At 31.8% G+C, this 20,681-nt stretch overlaps 2 protein-coding genes across 3 annotated transcripts; both read left to right on the top strand.

Annotated features, from left to right (window-relative positions):
* Positions 1-5,266: 5,266 nt before the first annotated feature.
* Positions 5,267-9,033, top strand: LOC120084574 (S-adenosyl-L-methionine-dependent methyltransferases superfamily protein). 2 transcript variants are annotated; one of them, XM_039040379.2, is made up of 4 exons: positions 5,267-6,145; positions 6,279-6,689; positions 6,785-7,057; positions 8,589-9,033. In XM_039040379.2, the coding sequence occupies exons 1-4, from the start codon at positions 6,071-6,073 to the stop codon at positions 8,919-8,921; spliced, it is 1,092 nt and encodes a 363-aa protein (XP_038896307.1). In that variant the 5' UTR covers positions 5,267-6,070; the 3' UTR covers positions 8,922-9,033. The 2 variants fall into 2 exon arrangements, with proteins under 2 accessions (XP_038896307.1, XP_038896311.1); XM_039040383.2 differs by having other exon boundaries at positions 5,677-6,145; positions 6,256-6,689.
* A 6,796-nt stretch (positions 9,034-15,829) lies between these two features.
* Positions 15,830-20,234, top strand: LOC150038598 (uncharacterized). The gene is made up of 6 exons (XM_090313779.1): positions 15,830-16,042; positions 16,106-17,235; positions 17,344-17,496; positions 18,036-18,116; positions 18,828-19,047; positions 19,419-20,234. The coding sequence occupies exons 1-6, from the start codon at positions 15,830-15,832 to the stop codon at positions 20,232-20,234; spliced, it is 2,613 nt and encodes an 870-aa protein (XP_090169905.1).
* Positions 20,235-20,681: the final 447 nt, after the last annotated feature.

Genomic DNA, 20,681 nt, shown 5'->3' on the forward strand with positions numbered 1-20,681 from the left:
TACAACCCTTAAATTTCTATCACGTATTTTTGTAATATTAATTTTAGCTAACTCGCTCTCCCAAGTTCTTAAGTTCCACACCTATTTTTTTAGAAATTTTGTTATAGCATTCAATTTTTTTTCTAATAGTAACATCGAGTTTGATTTTTTGTATCACGTATTTCATCCTGATCTAGAAAAAATATCACCTCTCTTAGCTTTCTTTAAATATATTTCCTTTTTTCTACGTTTTTTTTTCACTTTTGAATTTTGTAAAATCATAGAGTGTTTTAATGTATTTAGAAGTCGAAAAAGTGACAAAGATGAGCATGATTGATTATTTTATGCTTTTTTTAACTTTTTATTTTTTGTATATGCACACCAATTAGTTCAGGGATCATAATTTTTACTACTTATTACAATGTTTTTCTATTTTTTTTTTCCTTTTTCATGAAACTTTGAAATCAAATTAAAATCAAGCAGAGATCTTTGAAAATAAAAAGGAATTTAAGTCTTTAGACTTTTGGTGGAAAAAATAATTTTGTTGTTCAAATTAAAATCTATAAAAAGAAAATAATAAATAATAATAATGATAATAATAATAATATTATTATTAAAAAATAATCGTCACTCGCCTCCGCGCAAATTTTCACCCAACAATTTTGTAAAATCAAATAAATGAGTAGATATTATTTTGATAGTCAAAGGAATATCTTAGATAATTACACATTCAAATCATTATATAGTTTTTTTTTTCATATTTGTTTCAAGTTAAATGAGTAGATATTAAAAAAAATCTATCTATTTTTTTTCCATATTTGTTTCATGTTAAATTTTGGATATTAAAGAAAAAAAAGAAATTTTTACAGATATGAAAAATGTCAAACTATTTACAGAAATAATAATAAAAAAAAATACTAATAATCATTAATAGACTTCTATCAACCTCTATCAATGATATCTTGGTATCAATTTCTATGATTGATAGTGTCAATGATAGACTTCTATCCGTTTCTATCACCTATAGACACGGATAGATTTCTATCAGCATCTATCAGTAATAGACTTATATCAGTTTCTATCACGGATGAAAGCTGATAAATTTCTATTGCAACTAAAATTAAATTTTGTTATTTATATAAATATTTTCCATTATTTTTCTATTTTTAAAAATCTCCTAAAAATAACTTTTTCATATATGTGATTTTTTTTTGACATATTAAGTTTACGTTAAATGGGTAGATATTGAAAAAAACAATCAAATTTCATCCCTAATCATTTTTGTAAAATGATTTCAAATCTAAATTTCCTTAATAAATAGTTAAGTTAAATCTTGTTATTCATTAGATATCTCCTCTTTTTTTTTTTTTCTTTTTTTTTTTTTTTCTTTTTTTTGTTTTTTTGTTTCGTTTCGTTTCGATTCGATTTTTGTTTTGTTAACCCCCTCTTTTTTTTTAGGGTATATATATATATATATATTTAATTTCTTTAAGCATTATTATCACATTTTGGTGTTCTTTCAGCTCTTAGCATCACCAACAATTTTTTACTTCGACATTTTTTAATTTTTTTTAAAAAACTTTTTTGCTCTATTTATTTTATTTGAGGACTAGAAGTAGCTGTAAGTGCTACACCTCCATTTTTTTAATTTGTTTAATGTACATTATTTTTTACAATTTTTTTTCCTTATGTAACTTGTGTTTTTTTTTTCTTTTTTTTTTTTTAAATTTTGTGTGGGATTGAGATTTAGATTGAATGGTTTTTTTAAAAAAAAAATTTTAAGGAAGTTAAATAATAATGATAAATATGTTAGAAATATGTTTTTATTTATAATAAAAGTGATTAGCTTAATTTTCTTATTATAAATGTAAATATTATTTAGTTGGTTGGTTCTCTAAGTATCAAACATTTAAACTAGAAGGTCAAAAATTTAATTTGAAAACTTTAAAAACAAGTTTAAAAAACACATTAATAATTTAGATTAATTTTTTTTAAAAAAAAATATATAAAGGAAAAATGATGATCAAGGATAAGACATTTATTTCAACTTATACATGTACATTTCATTTTTAAATGTTATGGAGTACGTGCAACACACATAATTCCAATTAGTTACGAATAAGTGTTGAACAAAAAATTTATATTACTTTACCTCAAACTTGTGAAGATTACAATACTAAAACTCTCGGTGCTTAAAGAATTATTAGCACTATTTCCTACTACAATTAAAAAAAATATATCTTTTAAAAATCTATTTATACTGTACTTAAAAATACCTATACATTTACAACCTATAATATTAATCGAGATTTTCAAAAATAGAAAAATAAAATAAACTATTTACATAAAATAGTAAAATTTAATCATTTTAGACTTCTATTAGTTTTTGTGATTGATTAACACAATTTTTTTTTAATTATTTCGGTAAATAACTTGAGATTTGATAAAAAAAAAAAATTCCTAATATTTAACTATATCAAAATTGTTTCAAAATGACATACTTCCCCACTAAACCCTTGGGCTCATGGTATTATGAAATATAATGGGGAGGCCATTATATTAGACTTTGTTCAATGTCCAATCTTTTTCCTAATTGGTAGTGTTTTTAAGAAGCTTTAAACAACTTGAGAATATTTTCAGTGGGAGAAATCAATTTGGATTCTCTTGAAATTCTATTTGAACAATTAAAACTTTTTTTTTCAAAAAAAAATATATATATATAATTTTTTTTAATGCTTTGTGCATCTTTTTGAATTTCACCACAATTACATACCAAAAAATTAATTTTATTTCCCTCGAGATTTTTAAACCGATAATTTCTTGACAAGTCACCATAATCTTACATCATCAAAATGATTACAATGCCATTTTAATTGTAATCATTATTATTTAGTTAAAGTGATCGATGTTTTTTTCATCTCTCTTTAGATGCTAATTATGTAAATAAAAAAAGTTTTTTTTATGCTTAAATAATATATAATTCTTTTAATAAAAAGATATATCTTTGCTAACTAGCTTAATTGGCATAGTATTTGTACTATCGATCTCGAAGTCTGAGGTTCAATTCCCCTACCTCACACTTTAATTAAAATACCTTTCAAAAAGAAAAATATCACTTTGATCTCTAAATTTTGAGTATAATTTCTATTTGGTCCTTAAGTTAAAAATATTACACATTAGATCTTAAGTTTTGTATTTGATTTTAATGTAATCCTTAAATTTCAAAATGTTACGATTCTACCTTAATATTTAAGTTTTATTTAAATTTGGTCCGTAGGTTTTAAGATTTACACTTATAACCTCGTCTTTTTAACTAAATACTTTCTTTCTATATTTAATATTAATATCTATTAATTAATTTAAAACGATTATAATTAATTAAGTTTCACTGTTTTTCATCAATATTAAAAGTAAAGTTAGAATTTCACTTCATAATTATTTTAAATTTATTAATACACATTCATGTCAATAATTGAAAGACAGTATTTAATGAAACATCGAAGTTAAAAATGTAAATATTGACTTCTAAAAACTAAATTGAAACAAAATTTAAATTTCGATGTTAAATTTATAATAAAATATAGATTAAATTGAAACAAAAATCAAAGCTTAAAGATTAAATGTATTATATTTTAAAATACAGGAACGAAAATAGAAATTAGATCCAAAATGGATCAAAAGGTATTTTCCCATTCTTTGAAAATCCACTCAGAAATAAGTACCATTACCGAATTACAAACTTAACTTCCCCTTATCTAGATGTTAGTTTCTATGAATATTTGAAAAGAAAAAAGTTATATTTATAAGTAGTTAATTTTAAATTATAATTAATTTTTATTTAGATTACCTAATTATACATTCTAAAAAGCACTTAGAGATAAAAAATATATATATATTAAAAAGGAAAAAAATAACAATCTTAAACTTAGACAAATGAGTATAAAAAGTCGGGATATGATAAGGGAGGAAATAAATATCAATTACCTTTGAACTATCACTTTGGCCGTTGTAATTTGCAATCTCAACCTTAAACAACTTTAAAAATATTTCAATTTCAACTCTTTAATAAGTTCTTGCTACCAATGTCAGTTAAAAAAAAAAAACTTCTCTTGATGAATTAAAAAATACATGTACAATATGAAATTTTAAAGAAAAACAACATTAAAGTTAAATTTCTAATTGAAATTTGCATATAATTAATTTGTGTAAATCTATATTTTATTGAAATTAACGAGTTTAAAAAGATTTTTACACTTTTCCTATAGGTAAAACAAGTAGGTGAATTAGTTAAAATTGAACCGTAAAAATTGCAACACTTAGTTCAAATTGATAGAACTTAACATGTTTAGGGGTCAAAATTTAATTTTTTTTCCCCCTATTCAATGAGCACGGTTATATTTAGTATTAGTTAATTTAGAATTATAATTAAATTTCATTTTAATTACCAACCTACTTTAAAGTTTAGGGAAAAAAAAAAAAAGAAGAAGAATGGTTGCCAAAATGACAATAACTCAAAGATAATCGATATTTACTAATTCCCTTACGTTTGGTGGTTTAAATCTCTATACTCTACTTGTTGTCCTCATGAAATATATAAATAAAAGTGATTGCTTGCTTTGCAACAACCAAGAATTGTATAAGGGTAAGATGAAGAAGATGGAGAAGAAAGAGTGAAAGGCAATTGGTCCGTTCTAATTTTAGTTAAGAGGGTAAAATGTTGCACATTCCTGACTCTGCATCTTGATATTTTCAAACTCATTCACTATAAGAAAACTCGAAGCAAATTTTACTAAAAATAGTCGAGAATCTCAAGGTATGGGAGCATAATCAAACAAATGTAGAGAGATTGGAAATGAAGAAACTAAGAAGGTGCATGTATATGAACGTAATATCCTATCCTATTAATTAACCCTAAAAATGGGAATGTATGAAGAAGCATTACCCATGTTTCGAACATATTCCAAGTTAAAAGGGGGATGTTTTTAATCAAAATTATTCTAGGGACCAAAATTTAGGCCTCTACTTAGAGGGTGCATGAGTGGTATAGTGGAAAAACATAAAAATGGTGTATTCAATTTCTCAATGGCACCCCACTCATCCACTCATCACACACTCCATCTTGGGGAAAAAGAAAAAAAATAATAAAATGATCCTTAATTTGGGTCAATATTAGGAATATCCCTTGACTTACACGTGTCCATAGCCGCAACTTTCTAGGGATGAACATTGCTGCAAAATCTATGTCAATTTCTCATGAATAAAAGCAATTCTTTGATTTGATAGAGTTGCCTTTGTTTTCCAGTTCCACACACCGATTTGCTTTTCCTTACATTACAACCAACAACCTTATCTTAAAAAAATAAATTTTTTTTTTTAAAAAAACATCTTCTGCCTAACAATCTCAGCAAGTCAGAGTACCCAAAAAAGAAAAGGAAAAAGAAAAAAGAAAACATATGAGATAAGCTTCAAACACATAATTCACTGTCACTTTTGTTGTCCACCAATTACTACTTTTTCATTTTTTTCTCATATGGGTTCTTTTTCTTTTTGTTACAAAGCTAGCTCAATTTCAAGATTTGTCTAAATCTTTGAACATGTTTTCATTATTTAACAAATGGGTGAAAGAAATCTTAATGCCTAATTATTCCACAAGTTATGTTGCCTTAAAGATTCTCATTCTTCTCAGGTAAAATTTCTAGTACTACAGTAGAAGAAAGTATTGGATATGTTGTTAATTTTGAGTTTAATTTGCAAAGACTGATTTTGAGCTCAAAACTCAAGATTACAAAATCTCACTTGTTACTTACTGTCCATAATTTATTACACTGTTTGTATCAAATTGGTCCCTCCCAAGAAGGTAAGTAAATAGCCACTATTTATGAAAGGAAATATCATAAAAAAGAACAAGAGGCCAGAAAAAGAAAGAGAAAAAAATAAAGGGGGGCCAAAAAAAAACTTTCAAACTTCATTCAAATTCTGCCATTAAAAGGGGCATCTGAACAACCCAATTAACTCAACCAAGTCAAGAAGAAGAATAAGAACAAGAACAAGAACCAGAAAAAAAAATCTCAAACTCTCAATCTTTACTCATATGGATATTGAGAAAATTTTCCATATGAATGGTGGAATTGGCAACAATAGCTATGCCAAAAACTCCAATCTTCAGGTCATCTCTCTAATTTTTTTTATCCTTTCTTTTCTTAATATGTTCATTTTTTGCCTTTTTTTTTTTTCTTTTTTGTCCGTACTATCTCCTTCCTTTTTTGTTTCCTAAAGGCTAAAACACATGAATGTAACAGAAGATAGCTTCAGATATGGTAAAGCACATAACAATGGAAGCTATAGAGCAAGTTTACCTTTCCACCGGTGCTCCGGCGAGCTTCGGAATCGCCGATCTGGGTTGCTCCTCTGGTCCAAATTCCTTATCAATCATCAAAGAAATAATCCAAGCCGTCCGATCGCTTAGCTCCGGCCATATCCAGCCGCCACTGGAGTTCCGAGTCTATTTAAATGACCTTCCGACCAATGATTTCAACTCTATCTTCAAAACCCTCCCTGATTTCTGCAGAGAGCTTCAAAACGAAGGAAAAAATCAAAATCCATCAGGGTTTTTCATTGGGGCATATCCAGGCTCCTTTTACCAGAGACTTTTCCCTAATAATTCCTTGCACTTCGTCTATTCCTCTTACAGCCTTCACTGGCTTTCTAGGGTTTGCCGCCATTGCTATTTCTATTTCTTTTCCCCCCATTTCGTTGGTTTTTTTGGGGGGGATTTCTAGAGTTTAAAATTGGTTCGATTTTGTAGGTTCCTGAGGGGGTTCGAGATGAATTGGGGAAACCAGTGAACAGAGGGACGATTTATATATCGGAGAAAAGTCCGATGTCGATAGCGGAGGCTTATGTGAAGCAATTCCGGCGAGATTTTTGGGAGTTTCTGAGGAAGAGGGCGGAGGAGGTGGTTTCCGGTGGCAGGATGGTGCTGATTCTGCTCGGAAGAGACGGCGCTGATCATGTCGATAGGGGAAATTCCTTCATGTGGCACCTTCTTGCACGAGCCTTCGCCATTTTGGTCTCTCAGGTAACAAGAAAATTCATAAATGTTTGTTTATTATTATTTTTTAACTGGGGTTTTTGTTTTGTTTTTATTTTAACAATTTTCCAGAGCATGTTTTCACAGTGATCAAAATATTTATAAAAATAACCAAATTTCAGTAAATAAATTTTTTTAAATAGAAGATTTAAAGCACAAACCTCGTATTTACTAACCCATGCTTATTTTGAAGGTAAGAAATTGATATATATATATATATTTATATATATTAGGCAATTTTTATATCAAAACTTAAATAGAATCGCTTTAAATCAGGTAGGGATATCCATTAAATGGGGATGGGAAATTTTTTCCATTTAAACAATTTATTTATTTATTTATTATTATTATTATTATTTTGTGGGTAGATAATCAATTTAATTGAAATTTTTTGGTGGAAAAATGCATAAACAAAAATTTTCACTAACAATTTTGTAGAAATGCAAAACAGAATGAGTGGTTTATCCTACTAACATTTAAATGAAGGATTGACATTTTGATTTTAATTTTTTTAATCTTATGTTCTCTTATTTTCTAGATTTTGAGATTCCAATTTTTGTCATTTGGATTCTCATCAAAATTGACTTAAATTGGTCCATTCATTAATTTAGAAAGAAGTTTCACTTTAGAAAAATAAAATTTATTAACAAAGGCCAAATCTGGACTTTCATATAAGTGGAAGAATTAAAATTAGAATCAAAGTAGGTTTGAAAAAAAAAAATGGGTAAAGAAGATAGGAATAAAAATTAAATATACATAAAAGATCCTACGCTACAAGTCATATCTACCAAACAAATTCAAATATTTAAATAAAAACAATAACACAAAAAAAAAACATTTTACACTCTTTGAAAAAGTACATTTAAATATCTTATGCCTACATAAAATCCATTCCAGGGAAGAATTTATTGGTAGCTTTAATATTACTATATATTATCAAAGGAATCATAATTCAATTAACATTTGAGTGTACTAATAACCATGAGATCTATATTAACCATAAATAAAAACCGGTAAAAAGTAACCTTTTTGTAGTTAATTTATAAATTAGGGGTGAGGCAAGTTCTAACTTCAAACCAAATATGAAGATAATCAATGTCACTGAGCCAATAATAAGCAAAGCTACAAAGAATTGAAATATATGTATACATATTGTGAATTTTACATGATGTAGAGTGGGGATTCAACCCTTTAATCTTAACTGAAGTGTATATCTTAACCAGTTAAACTATGTTTAAGTTGATGATACTAAATTGGATTTAGGTTAAATGTTGGGCAAAGTAAATAATTGATTAAAATAGGGTATGTTTATAGGGTTAGCAAATTAAAAATCCTCGTGAGTATCCACCTTGATTAAGGTGGAGAATTTTTAATTTGACCGGAGACACAAAATGGGTCTCGGGTTGGGGATGAGGAGAGTATCCTCATCCTATCCCCGACCTTGAATCTACCTCATTTAATTTTTAAATGCTTTGAAGGGAAATGTGTATTTATATAACATTACAAATGTTGGTTATAGGGAGAAATAAAGGAGGAAAAGGTAGATAGCTATGATGTGAATTTCTATGCACCAAACAAAGAGGAAATAGAAGAGGAAGTGAAAAGAGAAGGGTCATTTGTGTTGGAGAGAATAGAGAAGTTTGAGTTAGAGAAGAAGGTGAAAAATGGAGAGAGCTATGGAAAAGAAGTTGCCAAGGCAGTTAGAGCCATTCAAGAATCTATGATTTCTCACCATTTTGGTGATGAAATTTTGGACTCCTTGTTTCAGAATTATGGAACCATTTTGGATGAAGAAATGGCCAAACAAGAAATCAAACCCATTTCTTTTGTTATTGTTCTTACAAAGTTGTGAAACAACCCCCCCAAAATTCTTATCCCACATTTTTCTTACAAACCTGCATCATTCCCACCATTATTATCTCTCAAATGTTATTATCAATTATCAATTTGGTTTTCCATTCAAACCTCAAGTTCATTAGATTTACTTGAATATTCAAGCATGCAACTATAGTTTAACAATTGCTAACTGGTGTGAAGTTTGGTTAAATTCATTTAAAAAATAAAACCTTACAAAAGGTTTAGGAGTGATTTTAAATTTATAGTAGGGTTTAGGAGTGTCAAAATTAATAAACTCTAATCAAAATGAAATGCAAGCATGCAATGAAATGAGTAATTTGCAAAAGAAGAAAATATTTCAAGCATTTGTTTGAGAACAATCACCCCCTATGGTTAAAAAAAACAATAAATAAATAAATAAAACCAAGCTGAAAATGAAATGCCCTAGTAACTTTAAAAAAATACATAATATAATTTTGATATATATGTGTGTATATATAATTTTGATAAAATCATTTTGGGCTAGCTCACAAGAATGCTTGGGCTCTACTTTTGTTGAACCTTGAAGACATTGCAATGCTCATATATTAGTCTTTCTAAGTAATATTGTCGGCAAAATATATACGACAAAGGGAATAATTTTAGCATATTTACAGTTTTTTCAATGGGCTTTTTTTACATTTTAAACATCGAATTAAAATTACAAGGATAGAAATAAAAACTGAATTAAACTTTGTTGAGGATCAAGATAGTGGATATGAAGAGTTATTGATATTGGAAAAATGATAGAGGAATTAGCCATGTTTAAAATATATGTTACATCTAAATTTTAAGTCTATGGTTGGAGCATAGTTCGACATGTACACACTCTCTGTCAAAAAACAAAAACAAAACAAATAGACGTCCATCGAGAGGTCAAATGTTCTTTATAACGTTATTTAGAACTAAGAAAACCTAAAATTTCTAAATTAAATATTTAATCATATAAAAATAAATTTATTGTTAATGATATATAATTAAATTTATTTTTTAACACTAATTTAAGTTTTCGAGTCAATCGATGATTTAACATGGTGTCAAACCACATTGCTTCAGGATGTCTTAAGTTCAAGCCTTGTACTGTTGTTGGGGGAGTGTGATGTATAATTAAATTTGTTTTTACCCTTAAGTTTTTGGGTCAATAGGTGATTTAACACAAACTTTCAGGTTTACATATTTATGGTTGAACTTTTGAAATGATATTTTAGTCATCTCTTTCATTTTGGTCCTTAACTTTTTATGTTCGTTTTTATCCTAAAATTTATAAAAGTAACCATAATTTAGTAACAAAAACAAAACTCGTTTACTCTGAAAACAATGTAAACAAAAAAGGTCTTCTTAAACCTTATATATAGAGACTAGACCAAAGAGAGATAATATAGAATAATTATAGATATTAACAGCAAAACCTTTCTAGAATTGAAAAAATCGATTCAATATGAAAGTAAAAGTTTAAATTATTGAATAAATTCATACAGCATAATATTTTACAACATCAACTAAGTACTTTATAATTTAAAAAGAGGGGAAGTTGTTCTCTTCTACCTCATACTTTAAAGCTAGGTCTAGTTTTAAAAATAAAAGAAAAATATTTTGGTGTATCTCGGACAGTATCAATGTTTGTGTATTCTACCATATTATTCAATCATAACTTGTCATGTGGCAAATTTTGCTTTTTTCATTTTTTGAAATATTTCAATATTTTTTATGTGAGTGATGAGAAGGGATGTACACAAATGGATGCATCCAAGTATTATCCAAAATAAAATACTTAAAAATGGGGTTTTGAGAGAACTTACAACTTTACTTATCCTAGTGGAATATAAATATGGCTTATAAATACACAGTGTTATTAAATAAGATGTCACCAATATAAAATATTAGTTAAACTATCATTTTAGTCCTTATACTTTAGACTTTATATTAATTTTATACTTTCAATTGTTAAAATTTAATCATTATACCTTTAATAAAACTTAATTTAGTATAGAGTGTTAGTACTGAGGTAGAGGATTTGAATCCCAGACTTCTTGATCCTAGGTATGGGTTGACACAAAAGCCTAACTCCTTTATCTTGCCTTAATTCACCTTGGTTTGCCCGTGGATGCCAATGGATGGATCAATCCGAAGTCCCAACTATTGGGAATGTCCTAAACTCGCAGTTCGTAAATGTTGTTAACATATTTTATTTATCAATAAAAATATTGTTGAATTTTTTTTATTCAATAAATTATTATTGACTTTGCACCATTTTATGAAAATCCAATAAGCAAATTCATGGCTATAATATGAATACTTTAATTTTATGTAGCGACATAAAAATGGATCAAGTTTTAGTATGTAGCCAAAATAGTCTATAAGTATATGGATGAGATTGGGTACCTTATCTTGGTGACACTATTGGATGCGGCCCATTTTATATACTGATACAAATGATGTGATCTAAAAATCATTCATGTAGAGACATGTGAGTGGGGGCATCTTGTGCAATGAGTTTGCATAAGACTGAACCTCAAAATAGTCACTTTTCTTTATAACAACTATTTACTATTAAAACTGACTATCTCAAACTCAATGACATAGGGTAACTCGATCTTAATCTTAAGCTAACTATGAACTCTTATTTATTCGGGATTATCTTCTGATTTTCATAGATGAGAGCAGTCCAACAGCACTGCTCAATAAGCCTCTCATTTTGGGATAAGACTAGGTAAATAGTTGTGGACAGGGTTTGGAATATGGAATTCACTCCTATCCAATTTAGGGTTAGTAGATGGGTTACTTAAGCACTGATGTCTTGTCTTGAACAATGGGGCCCCGCTCTCTCATGGAAGAGAGAGTTATGATTTATATGTCGGACTATAAATCAATTGTTCAATGGAGGATCAGTGGGAGGTTAAGGAGCAAGATGTACTTACAGGGGTAAAACAATAATCTTTGACCTAGTTGTAAATACGAACAACCTGTGAATGATTGACTTACCGATTATGGTTAAAATGGATAGAAATATATCTACAATGAAGAAAGTGCAACTATCGAACTATAGTGGAATGTCTTGGTAGTTAACAAATAGTGATTTATTTGGTTTAAAGAGTTTAACAAATTAACTACAAATCGTTGGAGCTCATGATATGTTGGTCCATAAGGTGCCTCTACTAGCTCGTAATTTTGTTAAGTTAACAAAATTTCTTGACGTTTTTTTCCTTGTCAAGAATGTCCATATTCTTGACATTTTAAATATGTCAAGTGTCTGTGTTTCTTGATGTTTTTTAAATGTGAAGTGTTATTTTTCTTGACGTTTTCAAAACGTCAAGAAAATCGACATTCTTGACACTGACTTTCTTGATGTTTTTAAAAACATCAAGAAAAGTCATTCTTGACATTTAAAAAAGTAAAAAAACACTGTTTTTATAGTAGTGACTCGTTTCAATCAATAAATTCTCGATTCTTCTTTTCACGATCTCCCTCACGGTCTCCATCTCAATCTCACGATGCTTCTTCATTTTTTCCTTTGAGATCTGATTTCAAGGAAGACTCTTGTTTTCTCTAGGACATTGTTTTTCCCCTTTAGAACTGACTCATTTGCTACGGGTTTTGTTTATTTCCAAGTACCAGATCTATATGATTCTCATATGGCTTTTTAATTTTTACTTTTGTTGATGGTTTTATTTTTTGGATACGTAATTCTTGTATTTTCTAATATGCACTGTACTCATCAGATCTCCCATTTATGCATACTCCTTGATTTGTCTATTGATTTTGCACCCTATTCATGCTTTCATTTAATTTTCATTTCAATCCATTCTTTCCTGGCTATTTCTTAAAAAAAGGTACATGTAAATTGGGCTGCACCTTCAATTCATCCATGCGCCAAGGATCAGGGAATGTAGAAATTTAATTATAATCTGAATCTTATATAGAATTTATAGTTTTTTTAGCCTTCTAACAAAGATCAAATTCTTCAATGGATAGGGAAGTAAGGAAAAAAATAGAAAAATAAAAAAAATCTGATGACCCAACCCAAAAATATTGAGTTTGGTTGGGTTGACCCTCCCAAATGAACCAATAAGATTGAGTGTAAGGCCAACAAAAAAAATCTCTAACCCGACCGATGTACACTCCTAGGAGTCTCTTATGAGAGATGAAGGGAATTTTGAGGAGAAGAATTTTCTTATGCGAAGAGTCTTTCTCTTTCTGAGGCTATGGGATGTAGAGAGAGATTTTTTTTTCCACAGAGAACAACCAACTCTCAATAATAGAGAGCTTCTTCGAGAAAATAACTTCTCTTTTTCGTTTCTCTTTCCACGGGAGTTATTTAATTAAATTAAAAATAATTAACTTTATTAAATTAAACAAAAATAATTAATAATTCAATTAAATTAATGAAAAATTTTTATAAATAAAAAAATTCTAAAAATATTTACACTATGTAGAAAAAAATTTCAAAAGTACTTGTACTTTTGAAATTTTTTTATCATAAAGTGTAAATATTTTTAAATATTTTTTTATATTTAAAAAGATCCATTAATTAATTATCTCATATTTAATTAAATGAATATTTCAATAATATACAACTATTTATTTCTCTTATAACTTATAATTTTATTTGAATTTTATTCATATTAACTTTTAACCTATAGTTTTTATATGAATCTTATTCACATTAACTTTAAATTATAGTTTAATATGAATCTTATTCATATTAATTTGTTACTTGAATCACGTTCAAATATATTACATCTCCATATATAGTTTAATTCATAATTAACTACATATTATAATGTATCTATGCACATTATGTTAATTGTATCATATACAATCAATATTAGGTGGCCAATGAACCTACAGATTATAAGCTCCAATGATCTGAGATTAATTAATTAAACTCTTTAATTAAATTACTCAACCACTATAGGCTAATAGTTGCACTCTTATGCCCTATATGTTGCGTTCATGAATATAACCATTACACGTAAGTCAATCCTTCACGAGTTGTTCGTAATTACAATTGAATCAAATGTTCGTTTAATCCTCAAGTACCATTTATCCTCTAATGAACAATTTGTTCTTCCATAAGTGAATTTCATCTTATGAAATTACGTTCTTAGCTCCCTCTAAAATGTTAGGCTTATTGAGTCGGAGACTTGGGCCACTCTCACCAATGCAAATCAAAGGACGAGCCTTCATAGAAAAGAGTTTGTAGCTCACTCAGATTCGAATCAAATTACACAAAATCATTCTGCCTTTTCAATTAACGGAGTTACAAAGAGAAATGAATTATTTCACGGTTCAGTCTTATACAAATTCTTTGTATATGATATCTTCATTCGCATGTCTTCATATGAATGATTTGGATAATTACAAAGTGCGTCGTATACATAGTATCACTAAGATAAGATACCCAACCTTATCCATATACATAGACCCTTTAGGTTATTACTTAAACATGAACTACATATTGTCAAATTTCATGTAATAACCTTAGATTTTTACAACAATGGACAATTCATTATTGCATATATAATAATCAAAGTGAATGGTGCATTAAATAATTAATTAGCTACAAGTTTTTAAGGCACGAAACCCAATAGCGAGCACATAAACTTTGGGCGACGCATTGATAACAAATTTTGTAAAATAGTCAAAATTGTCTGTAAAAGCTCATAAAATCAACCAAAACCATTAACAATCTACTTTGAATAATAATAAAGAACCTTCACATGATCAATTATCCATTTAAGACTGCATGTTTGGGGTAAAACACATGTAAATGACTATTTCCATTAAGTAAAGGTATCAAAATATCATTCAACACTATGCATTTCATGATATATATCAATGACCCTATTAATATTATTTAATTTAGTCAAGCACGGATCATTTTTTGTTTGCATACTCTTGAAATATATAAAAAGGAAACTAAAACATAAAACAAGAATGATATAAGCTAATTAACTAAATGTATAAAAGTAATCGAAACATGAAAACTAAATGTATAAATTAAAAGTAATTGAAACATGAAAATAATATATTAAATAAAATAAAAAACTTAAAAAAAATAGTCAAGAAGTGTTTAGATTAATTAGCATCTGTATGTACTGAGAATCAAAGAGATCTACATGGTTCAAATCTTCTACGGTTAAGGATACTAAGGATGCCAACACATAAAGTTTTGCTTATCTACCAAAAGAATATGGCTTACCAAAGGAATAGGTTGGTTACAACCAAATATCTAACCATTTGTATTTGTTGAGTTATTTTTACATTCCAAAATTAGGGATTCCATATTGTATAAATACAACACCTATGTACATTTCAAATACAAGAAATCATAAAGGAAAAGTTAGCTTGCCACTGTTGTTTACTGCCTATCGTCTACTTGATTGAAACTATCGTTTACCTTTTTTGATACTATCGTCTACCTCTTGTCGTAGTCGTCTACACGATATTGTCTATCGTCTACCTTCTGACGCTATCGTCTACCTCCTGTCGTAGTCGTGTATACGATATTGCCTATCTCTTGAAGTTGTCATCTACCTCCCGCAGACGTTATCGTCTACCTCCACAAACGCTATCGTCTATCTTTGACGCTATCGTTTAACTTGTCTAAGTGCTATCGTCCGCAGTGTGAATCAAGCCATATCCTTCAACCTCACATTTTTAACTTGGTATCAGAGCAAATAATTACTAACGTCAATCAAGGAAACCTGTGAGCCACCCTCGGCACAACCAACTTCAGCGGCCCACCCTTGAACCAACTCCTCAATTAGATAACCTTCATTAAAATTGATCGCAGCAATTTCCTCCTATGGAAAAACTTAGCGCTTCCAATTCTTCGGAGTTATCGACTCGAAGGACACCTGACGGAAAAAAGTTTATCCCCCAATGTTTCTGCAACCTGCAGTCGGTGAGAGCATACCAACTGGATCGACTGGAGCAAGAGCTGCTCCGCACAGCACAAAAGGAAGCTCCGTCAATGGTGCTTCCAACTCGTCAACAGCAATTGAGGTAAATCCTCAATATGAAGCGTGGATAGCTATAGATCAACTTCTCCTCGGCTGGCTGTATAACTCCATGACACCAGAGGTTGCCATTCAAGTGATGGGATGTGAATGTGCAAAGGATCCATGGACCAACATTCAATAACTCTTTGGTGTTCAGTCCAGGGCTGAAGAAGATTATCTGAGACATGTGCTTCAAACAACCAGAAAAGGTAATTTGAAAATGGAAGAGTACCTTCGAATTATGAAAATGAATGCTGAAAATCTCGAGCAAGTTGGTAGTCCTGTGCCACCAAAAGCTCTTGTTTCACAGGTACTACTAGGACTTAATGAAGAATGCAATGCCATCGTGGCCACAATTCAAGGGAGAGCGTACATATTGTGGCTTGATATGCAGTCAAAAGTTCTCCTGTATGAAAGGAGATTGGAAGATCAGTCAAACCAAAAGACGACAGTAGGCTTCAACCAAGTCAATAATGCATCAGTGAATATGACAAACACTAGACATGTCAACCAAAACAACAAGACCAATAGCAACAATCAGTCTACTAGGGGAGGACAACGATGTGGTGGTGGCCATTGCAGAGATCGAGCCAGGGGAAGAAACAATAACAAACCTGTGTGTCAAGTTTGTGGGAAGGTGGGACACATAGCGTTCTACTGCTTCAACAGGTATAACAGAGATTTTGTTCCCAATTCTCCTCAAAACAAAGGACAACCCTTCCCCAACAATCAGACAAAAAATACACAACCTCACCTAATAGCCCTAGCCACTGCTTATGGAAGTAACCCCTTTCTGACAAGACAAGAAAACATGACTCATGCAAATTTGTATGCTGACAGTGGTACCTCTAATCATGTTACCTCAGACTTCAACAATCTTGGCAATCCGATTGAATACTCAGGTACTGAAGCAGTCACTGTAGCTAATGGTAATACTCTAAAAATTTCTCATGTTGGAACTGCATGTTTGTCTAGTGATGCCTGCAATTTGAAACTGAATGATATGTTATGTGTGTCTGTCATAGCAAAACATTTGGTCATATCTAAGCTAACAAAAGACAATAACGTGTTTATTGAATTTCACACGGATTACTGTCTTGTTAAGGACAAGGGTACGGGACAAACGATAATGAAGAGAATGCTTAAAGATGGACTGTATCAGTTAGAGGGTGCAGAAGTCAACTCGAAGTTAGTAGGAAACGGAGTACCATCGCAACCAATGCACAAGAATAAAGATCTGTCTGCTCTTAGCATATCTTCGAAGCATAGGGTGTCTAAGATTACATGGCATAGAAGGCTTGGCCATCCTTCATAAAAAACACTAGAGTTTATTATCAAAAGTTGTAATCTCCCTATGTTATCTAATGAAGAGCTCAACTTTTGTGATTCTTGTAGCTATGGAAAATCGTATTCTTTAACTTTCCCTAACTCTAACTCAAGAGCATCTGCAACCTTTGAACTTATACATACTGATATGTGGGATCCAGTTCCTCTCTTGTCAACAGATGGGTACAAATATTATGCTATCTTTGTTGATGATCACAACAGGTATACATGGATCTATCCTCTGAGGTTAAAAAGTGACACACTGACAACTTTTCAATACTTTCTCACCATGGTACAAACTCAGTTCAATACACTGATCAAGTTCCTACAGTCGGATAATGGTGGAGAATTTGTTAAGATACATAAAGTCTGTCATCAGCTTGGTATTGCTCCAGATACACTTGTCCATATACGTCAGCACAAAATGGAAGGGCTGAGAGGAAGCACAGACACATAGTTGAGACAGGGCTAACTCTACTAGCCCAAGCACATCTTCCCTTACATCATTAGTGGGATGCATTCTTATACTCAACTCTGCTGATTAATGGCCTTCCTACCTCTATCCTAAATGGACAGTCTCCAATGGAAATGATGTTAAAAAAGAAGCTTAGGTTCGAGGAGCTTCGAATATTTGAGTGTGCATGTTTCCCCTGCTTGAGACCGAACAATTCACATAAGTTGAGCTATCGCACAGAGAAATGCATCTATCTCGGTCTGACTGTGAATCACAAAGGCTATAAATGCCTTAACGTCAATGGCAGGCTATTCATCTCTCGGCATGTTGTGTTTGATGAAACGGACTTTCCTTGTCAGGTGTCTCCTTCAGCTTGCAGACCAACCAAGTAAGCAGTTGTCGTCCACTTGGTTTCCCAGCTACCCCTCAGTCAGGACACACCGCACAGTGACTTCATGCCCTCTATGTCTATAACCTCATCCTCACCAACTGTCAGAACAACCCATACCCAATCACCAGCTAATACCTCTACAGATAACCCAACCTTCCCACCTCCTTCCTCTGATCGTCTACCCACCAATTGTGTACCCGAAGATTGTTTACCCTCATCGTCTAGTGACCAGCCCACTGATCGTCTACCTACCAGTTGCTTACTCAGTGATCGCTCACCCTACAATCGTTCACCTACCGATAATTTACCCAACGATCGTTTACCCACCACCCACTTACCCACTGATCGTGTAGCTTCCGATTGTTTACCACCTGACTCACCATCTTCTACTGCCCAACCCACTGATAGTTCACCTTCATCGTCCCCTTCCCAGTTTTCACTTGATGCTATCCCATACTCTGTGCCCGTGTCTACTCATCCCATGATTACCCGAGGAAAGGCAGGCATCTTAAAACCCAAAATATTTTCGTCCCAAACCCAAAAAGACTGGTTCTTAACCAAACCTACCTGAGTCAGTGATGCGCTCAAAACCACGCAGTGGAACAAAGCAATGGGTGATGAATTTCAAGTACTAATGAACAATCAGACCTGAACTTTGGTTCCTTCGTCATCGTCAATGAACGTTGTTGGCAATAAATGGGTATTCAGAATCAAAAAGAGTCCTAATGAATCCATTCTACGCTACAAGGCACGCCTCGTAGCAAAAGGCCTCCATCAAAACCCGGGCATTGATTTCTTTGAGACGTTTAGTCTAGTGGTAAAGGAATCCACCATCCAGATTGTCATTAGCCTTGCGATATCCAAAGGATGGCAGCTGGGACAGTTAGATTTCAATAACGCCTTCCTTAATGGCGTCCTCGATGAAGAAGTTTACATGTGCTAACCACAAGGATTTGTTGATCCTCAACTACCAAATCATGTCTGTCGCTTACATAAGGCCATATATGGCCTCAAATAAGCGTCAAGGACCTGGAACAACACACTGAAAACAACACTATGTAGTTGGGGATTTCAGAATGCTAAGTCTGACACATCTCTCTTCATATATCGGAGCACTTTTGCCTTGATACTCTTACTAGTATATGTTGATGATGTATTATCACCGACACCGATCAACAGGCAATCAACAAGCTTGTAACAGCCTTATACTCCAAGTTTGCTCTAAAAGATCTTGGCTAACTCCATTACTTCCTTGGAGTCCAATTGCACACTGTCCCTAATGGAGTTCTACTGAATCAGGAAAAATATGTCGAGGACATACTTCACCGCCTTGACCTTAGAGATCTAAAATCGGCACCCTCTCCAAGTGTTCTAAACAAGAAACTCTCTATCTCCGATGACACTCCTCTTGACAATCTCTATATCTATCAGAGCATGATTGACGCCCTACAGCACTTAACCACCACGAGACCTGACATTACATATATGGTTAATCATCTAAGCCAGTACTTAAGGCAACCTACGGACGTTCACTGGCAAGCAGTGAAGAGAGTTCTAAGATATGTCAGTAGCACTCGACACTTTGGCCTCTATATTCAACATGGGTCTGACCTCTCTATTTTAGCCTTCTCCGATGCCGATTGGGCAACCAACATAGACGATCAAAAATCAGTTGCTGCTTATTGCATCTTCCTTAGAGGTAATCTTGTCTCCTGGTCCTCCAAGAAACAATTTGTTGTCGCCCGGTCTAGCACAGAGTCTAAATATAGAGTGCTCGCTCATGCCTCTACAGAAATCATCTGGGTGCAACAACTACTATCTGAGATTGGTGTCAAACATAAGTTGGCTCCTGTCCTGTGGTATGACAACCTCAACGCCGGTGCTCTAGCCGTCCATCCCAAGCACATTGAGATCGACATTCACTTCGTTCATGATCAAGTCCTCAGTGGTCAGCTTGATGTTCATTATGTACCATCCTCCAACCAAATCGCTGACTGCCTCACCAAGACCTTAACACACTCACAGTTCTTCCACCTTCGATCCAAACTCGGTGTAGTAGAACTACCCTCTCGTTTAAGGAGGAATGTTAAGGATATTAAGGATGCCAACACATAAAGTCTTGCCTATCTACCAAAAGAATATGGCTTACCAAAGGAATAGGTTGGTTACAACCAAATATCTAACTATTTGTATTTGTTGAGTTATTTTTGCATTCCCAAATTAGGGATTCCATATTGTATAAATACATCACCTATGTACATTTCAAATACAAGAAATCTTAAAGGAAAAGTTGGCTTGTCACGGTCATTTACTGCCCATTGTCTACTTGATTGAAACTATCGTTTACCTTTTTTGATACTATCATCTACTTCTTGTCGCAGTCGTCTATACGATATCATCTACCTCTTGTCGCGGTCGTCTACACGATATCGTCTATCGTCTACACGATATCGTCTACCTCCTGTCGCAGTTGTCTACACGAAATTTCCTATCTCTTAAAGCTGTCGTCTACCTCTCGCAAACGTTATCGTCTACCTCTACAAACGCTATCGTCTATGTTTG

This window comes from Benincasa hispida, chromosome 1, assembly GCF_027475165.1.
Source record: "Benincasa hispida cultivar pf3 chromosome 1, pf3_genome.v1.1, whole genome shotgun sequence".
Classification (NCBI taxonomy): Eukaryota; Viridiplantae; Streptophyta; class Magnoliopsida; order Cucurbitales; family Cucurbitaceae; genus Benincasa; species Benincasa hispida.

Bases quoted from the DNA above. Each gene is read 5' to 3' on its own strand.
- LOC120084574 (XM_039040379.2), top strand. From the start codon at position 6,071: ATGGATATTGAGAAAATTTTCCATATGAATGGTGGAATTGGCAACAAT. The intron at 6,146-6,278 runs GTCATCTCTCTA...TGAATGTAACAG, and splicing joins CCAAAAACTCCAATCTTCAG to AAGATAGCTTCAGATATGGT. The intron at 6,690-6,784 runs GTTTGCCGCCAT...TCGATTTTGTAG, and splicing joins GCCTTCACTGGCTTTCTAGG to GTTCCTGAGGGGGTTCGAGA.
- LOC150038598 (XM_090313779.1), top strand. From the start codon at position 15,830: ATGTTTCTGCAACCTGCAGTCGGTGAGAGCATACCAACTGGATCGACT. The intron at 17,497-18,035 runs GTATACATGGAT...CGTCAATGGCAG, and splicing joins TTTGTTGATGATCACAACAG to GCTATTCATCTCTCGGCATG. The intron at 19,048-19,418 runs GTTTACATGTGC...CTACTGAATCAG, and splicing joins ATGGCGTCCTCGATGAAGAA to GAAAAATATGTCGAGGACAT.